The sequence below is a fragment of the Echinops telfairi genome, unplaced genomic scaffold, assembly GCF_000313985.2.
Source record: "Echinops telfairi isolate 266 unplaced genomic scaffold, ASM31398v2 ScPeMD7_3533;HRSCAF=4204_0, whole genome shotgun sequence".
Taxonomy (NCBI): Eukaryota; Metazoa; Chordata; class Mammalia; order Afrosoricida; family Tenrecidae; genus Echinops; species Echinops telfairi.
The window spans coordinates 66,131,970-66,138,918 of record NW_022107431.1 but is presented as its reverse complement, the minus strand read 5'-3'; the positions used below and the strand labels follow the sequence as shown (position 1 = coordinate 66,138,918).

The 6,949-nt window shown below is 37.7% G+C and overlaps 1 protein-coding gene across 1 annotated transcript; it reads right to left on the bottom strand.

Moving 5' to 3' along the window:
• Window positions 1–4,872: 4,872 nt before the first annotated feature.
• LOC101661538 (trace amine-associated receptor 9) lies at window positions 4,873–5,919 on the bottom strand. The gene has a single exon (XM_004710940.1). It carries the CDS (start codon window positions 5,917–5,919, stop codon window positions 4,873–4,875), a length of 1,047 nt encoding a protein of 348 aa, XP_004710997.1.
• Window positions 5,920–6,949: the final 1,030 nt, after the last annotated feature.

Sequence of the window (6,949 nt, the reverse complement as noted above, 5' to 3'; positions counted from 1 at the left end):
ACTCACAAATTTAACTAGAATGAATCACAACAGGGACCTGATCTATTCTTTTCTTAGGAATAATTGTCTGTACTTCTTGGTTTAGCATTGTAATTAGGAAAAAATAAGGTTAAAAACAAAACAAAACTATCCTTTTGCATTACACATATTTCAGCAAGTCTCTTTACAACACTCACTGTGTGTGTATGTTTACAGAGAATACAATAAAAGTGTCAGGTTTTATGTAATGCCTGTGATAATAGTCTTTTTTATCTTAAATCATTTTATTGGGGGCTCATACAACTCTTATTACAATCCATACATACATCCATTTTGTGAAGCACATTTGTACATTTGTTGCCATCATCATTCTTAAAACATTTTCTTTCTACTTCAGCCCTTGCGATCTCAGCTCCTCATTTTACCCCTCCTTCCCCCACCTTCCTTCCCTCATGAACCCTTGATAATTTATGAACTATTATTATTTTTTCATATCTTACACTGACCAATGTCTCCCTTCCCCTCTTTTCTGTTGTCTGTCCCCCAGGGTTATATTTAGGTCATTGTGATTGGTTCCTTCTTTCTCCCCCCACCTTTCCCTTACCCTCCTGGTATCGCTACTCTCATTATTGGTCCTGAGGGTTTTATCTGTCCTGGATTTCCTGTGTTTCCAGCTCTTATCTGTAGTAGTGTATATGCTCTGGTCTAGCCAGATTTGTAAGCTAGAATTGGGATCATTATAGTGGGGGAGGAGGGGTGGGTGGGGAGGAAGCATTAAAAAGCTAGAGGAAAATTGTATGTTTCATTGATGTTATATGGCACCCTGACTGGCTCGTCTCCTCCCTGCAACCCTTCAGTAAGGGATGTCCTGTTGCCTACAGATAGGCTTTGGGTCTGCACTCCGCACTCCTTCTCATTCACAATGATATGATATTTTGTTCTTTGATGCCTGATACCTGATCCTATCAACACATCATGATCACACAGGCCAGTGTGCTTCTTCCATGTGGATTTTGTTGCTTCTCAGCGAGATGGCTGCCTGTTTGCGATAATTGTCTTATGACTTTTCCTTTCTGAGAAATGTTTCTGGTTTCACTGACCAGTTCCTTCATACTTTATTACATTTAGTTAGCACGGTCTTTAGAAACAGACAGACAGATAAACAGGGGCTTAAATATTCAAGCATTTAGTGTATGTGTTTACTTGGGCAAGCCATATAACTTCTTCAGAGATGATCTCCACATTAAAATTTTTTTTTAATATTATCAATAAGAAAAACAACTTGTAAATGATAAGAACCTAGATATTGGACACCAAATATAAAAAGTTTGTGTAAATCTTCTTTTCATTTATGTAGCTCTGAATAACCTTTCATTTGTATATTTGGATTTCTTCTGATTCATATTCTTAAAAAGATAGAATGTTAGTACTTATCTATGAAGGATTTACTTTTTTTCTTTTCTTTTTTTAAAAGTCATTTTATTGGGGGCTCTTACAGCTTTTATAACATTACATACAGCTGTTGTATCAAGCATATGTGTACATATGTTGCCATCAGCATTTTCTAAATATTTACTTTCTATTTCAGCCTTTGGTATCAGCTCCTCTTTTCCCCCTCCCTCCCCTCTCCCTCGATAAATTATAAAATGATTATTGCTTTCATATCTTACACTGACTGCTGTCTCCCTTCACCCATGTTTCTGTTGCTCATCCCCCTGGGGGTGGGGTGGGATTTGCATCCAATCATTGTGATAGGTTCCCCCTTCCTATCCCCACAACCCCTTTCCCACTAACCTCCTCATATAATTAATCACATTTCTGTTCCTGGGGGCTTTATCTGGCCTGGATTCTGTGTGTTGTGAGCTCTTATCTGTATCAGTGTACATGCTCTGGTCTAGCCAGAACTGAAAAGCAGGTCTGGGTTCCTGATAATGAGGGGATGAGGAAGCCTCAAAGAACCAGAGGAATATTGTGTGTTTCATCAGTGCTATTCTGCACCTTGGTTGACTCAATAGGATGTCCTACTGTCTACAGATGGGTTTGGGGGTCTCTGTTCTGACACCCCCCCCCTAATTCTAAACCTTTTGTTTTGTTTTGCTTCATGTCTTCTGGTCCCTCTTACCTGATTCCATCAATACCCCATGATCACACAGGCTGGTGTCCTTATTCCATGTGGGCTTGTTGCTTTTCTGCTAGAGGGCCACTTGTTTAACTTCAAGCCTTTAAGACCCCAGATGCTACATCTTTTGATAGCTGGCCACCATCAGCTTTCTTCACCACATTTGCTTATGCACTCATTTAGTCTTCAGCAATTGTGTCGGGAGGGTGAGCATCACAGAATGCCAGGTTGTTGAGGGAGAGCTTGAGCAGAGGCCCAAAGTCTGTCCACTTCCTCAATGTATTGCCATATAAATATATGTAGCTAGGGCAATACCTCTATTTTTATGAATTAATATATTTACATGAGTGCAAACCTATGTTTATACCTCTATCTGTAGTAAGGTACTGCAAATAAAGTCATTCTTTTCGGTTAATTAATGTTTTATTAATCAAAAGATGCACATGTATTTATAATAATAATTCATATATCTGAGAGACATAATGTTTATATAACATAAACCCGGGCATAAATGGATTAACGCCTCCTTTGCAGAAGCTTTGCCGCCTCCCAGTGACTGACGCAGCTATCGGAACACCAAAGTTTACCAGAAGTGCAAGATGAAGCTCAGCAGCAGGCTGCAAGGTCACGCTTTATTTGGCAGACAGGGTCTGGTGGGTGAAGCATTTCCTCCATGGTGTGTCTGTTCCAAATATCGCGCTCTCTGCAGCTGGCATAACTGACTTAGATACACGGACGAGGTGTAGGGAAGGAAGGTAACGTTAGGCTAATGCTCTGGTTAGTTTCGGAGAAAAAGAATTAGGTACTTTTTCATCAACAGAATTTCTGTAGGCAGGGCTCACCCATGAATAATAAAACCTTGAACACATCACTGGAACGTATTCCTGCCATCAATCCATTTAGAGATTACACTCTGCAGAGTATGGCTGATCAGAATAGTGAGAGTATATATATTTTTCAATTACTTCAAATTATTTTCTTTATTGCTCACAAGTGTCAATGACAGTTTATATGCAGTTGAGGAAAGGAACACAGATTGCTATGAAAACAATATTACTGGTTCACTATCAAGTGGATACAGCCTTTGAGCTGCTTTTAAAACTTTATTTATTTACTTGTTTTTAATCATTTTATTGCTGGGGCTTTTAAAAATCTTATAACAATCCATAATTCAGTGGTATTAAGCACATTTGTACTTATGTTGCCACCAACATTTCCAAATCAATTTCTTTCTAATGGGGTCTACTTCTTAAAGAATAAGAATGATGGACCAGATTGTGCTGACTTGCAAGGTGGTCAGTAAACCTTGGCATCCTGGTCTGAATCTCAATTCTCACATGAGGATTTCTCTGGCACAAATTCTCCTTTCATTCTCTTTCATCCTCTCAGTTCTATTTGACAGACATTAATGCAAAAATATAGAATAGCTGAGTCTTGTACAAGGTACTTCCAATATGGTTAATTTGTAAAGTATACAATCTTTATGTTGCTCTATGTACTTCTACTCCTTAGGTTTACTTCTACATAAAACAAATTTTATATATAAAATAGTCTGTGAAAATCAGCGATATAAATGAAGATCTAAGGCAGGATTCAAATATTTGAGAAGGTAGATCAACTTTTTATTAGCTATCTTAAGCCTTTTCCTGTATCTTGAACCATTAAGTAAGTATGAAAGAGCTATAAAAAGTACATGGAAAAATTCCCTTATCTGTCCCTTCCACATCCCACAAACTTTTTGAAGCTCCCCTAATATATTTTAATTAAAATGAATTGAGATTCATGTTAATTATAAAAATACATAATATCAGATTAGAAAGCTGAAGGTTCTCCTAGAGTATATTGTGCCAATTTGATCACTTTCTATGTTAACACAATCTTTGGTTATATTTGGATTGCACAATTTGATACAGTTTCTAGTAAAAGTAAGAACTCAAAAAAATTATTTTAAATTTATTATTAGAATTTTATAAAATTATATATTTCAAATGACTGCAAAATGAGCACATGAACTGTTTTTGGCCACATCACTTTTGTAGAGCAATGGCTTGTTTAACAAAAGTAAAATGTACTTGTGAAATCACCATCCTAAGAGCTGAGGTAACTCAGATACAAAAGAAACAAGTTGTCCTGAACATCACGTACTCCCAAAATGTATTCTTGTAAACACAGTCTCTGCCCAATGGAAAGGGAAAATTACCGGGGTGAATGAAGACATACACTCCAGTGCTTAGCCAACTATTTTCAATCATGGTTAAATTCTGCACTGTAGTTCTCAATAAAGTCATTTTAGATTAAAAACAAAAAAACAAAAAATACTCCAGCATTTGTAAAAGAATATTTTCTACCCAAGCCAGGAATATTAAATGACTTTTAGTGCTCTCTAGAAATCTAATATTTGAATTATTCAGGAGTTTCCCCCAACCCCAAATACTATGAACAAATCAACACTGATACTGAACTTGGAAGAAAATGATGCAACTCCAAATTATTGGAAGAAACAAAGACATTTCAGAGAAGGTGTAGAATTAGAAAAAAATGTGAAACAGTACTAAATAGCAAATCTTATATCTATCTATCTATCTATCTATCTATCTATCTATCTATCTATCTATCTACCAAGTGCCTTTAAACCACTAAATATTGAGGATAATACATATTTATCCACCTACTTGGAAAAGAATTACCATCTATTTACCTCTCTAGACATAAGGGTTTATTTTTGCCCTTGATCTTAATTCCACAGTAACTTTGAAGACCCTGCGATAGCCCTTTCAATCTGTACCTGCGTCCTCAGTGAACAAATTAATTGTGGATGAGTCACTCCTTAACACTTTTCCACTTACAATAAGTTTGATTGCCTTCCGAAACCATGGGTAAAAGAAAGCGTATATCAAGGGGTTCATTGCCGAGTTATAGTAGACACACCACACTAAAATCTCATAAACGTAGGGTGGAGTTATGAAATTCAGATAAGCATCAATCACGGCATCGATAATGTAGGGGAGCCAAGAAACAAGGAACGCTGCCATGGCAATTCCCAACGTCTTAGCAGCCTTCCTCTCTCTCTTTGCCACCCTTTCCTTGTAACTCTCTGAGGAAGACTGCCCTTGGCTGGCGGTGCTTTCTATCTTCCTAGCCTGATACTTTGCCACCAAGAATATCTTACCATATATAAAGACCATCGCAACAGTGGGTACAAAGAATAGAAGGAAACAGAGCAGGACCCAATTTTGATTCAATGGTGCCTGACAGCCCCCTATACAAGTGAGAGCGACGACTAATTCTTCGATACCTTCTTCATTGGCCCCAGTGTAAAATATAGAAAAACTATATGTTACAGAGAAGAACCAAGAGAGGACAATACATATTCCTGAAACTGATACAGTAAACTTGGTTGGATAGGTCAGTGGATCAGTAACAGCAATATATCTATCAATAGAGATACAGCATAAATGAAATAAAGACGCAAAGCAAAAGGAGGTGTCGAAGCAAGTATGAAATTTACAATAACTCTCCCCGAAGTACCAGCAGCTCTCCACAGACCTCACTGTGCTGAAGGGCATCACGGTCACTCCCACCAAGAAGTCAGCGCAGGCCAGGGACGCAATCAGAAAGTTGGTCGGCGTGTGCAGTTGCTTGAAGTGAAGGATGGCAATAATGACCAGTAAGTTTCCAAACACTGCCAGCACAGCCCCAAATCCCAGGACTGCATAGAGAATTGCCCGAGGCCCAGGCGAGTAATGGGTTTTAATGCAGGACCCATTCACGTTCTCATAACAGAGCTCCACAGCTTCAGTCTGCGAGAAATTGTTGATCATTGCTTTCTTTGAGTTACTTGAAAGTTCTCAAATGTTGGAGTCCAGCGATCTGAAACACAAAAGAGACCACAATAGCCAAGTTCCTGGGATGGGAGGAAAAAGTAAAGCTCTCCAGTTAAAATGAAAGTGGTTCCCTCCCCACACCCTCCTCCCCCATAAAACAGTAATTATACGGATTTGTCTTTCCAAAATGTATTGCCACGTTTTTAATATAAAATGGGAATTTTGCATCAGAAAGCCATTGAAATTATAATCTGATATAAATCAAAATAAATGGCTAAATTCTATTTAGTCCAATGATACATATTATAGATTATAATGTGATGATCATTAAGAAGAAGCTTTTAAAATGTTTTTTATTACTTCTCCTTTTGGAAATCCTCTCTGTAACCAACTCTGGTGAGGAATAATTAGACGTCCAGAAACTGGGTTTTATTTATGCATTTAACCCCCCTGAGTAGCCACTTTCACAGTAATGACGAACAAGACATTTCATTTTTTCAAGAAGGAAGACATAAATTGCATTGCCTTCAAATTATACCATCAAAATCCCTATAGTATAGAGTGTGATGACTGAGGAACAGTTTACTCATAATAGCTTGCTAAATTTAGTCAGGAATCTGTTTCTTCTATTGCTTATAGTCTCTGAGTTTATTACCATGCATATTTCTTATCTTTTCCCTAAGCATTCAGTCATGGGTTGGATATCTTGAGATAATTTCCAGAACCATTCTTATCAGGTTGATGCTGAGACAAGTGGTGTGAAAGTATTCCTCCATTTAATAGGCAGATTTTGATGACTTCCATCTTAAGGATTGGTTAAAAATAAGTCATAACTCCTCTTGCTCCATGCATCTTCACCCTTAAAATACACAGTACAGTTTCAAACCAACCTCGAAGAAGTAGGAATCAATGGGGATGGATTCTGTCATCCAAGACAGATGCAAACATGGTTTTCTAAAACCATAGGCCCTAGAAGGAGAACTAAGAATAAGTGTGTCTTTCAGAATCTGGGGTCCCACATGCTGGA

Excerpts from the sequence above, each read along its gene's own strand:
- LOC101661538 (XM_004710940.1), bottom strand. The coding sequence starts at position 5,919 with ATGATCAACAATTTCTCGCAGACTGAAGCTGTGGAGCTCTGTTATGAG.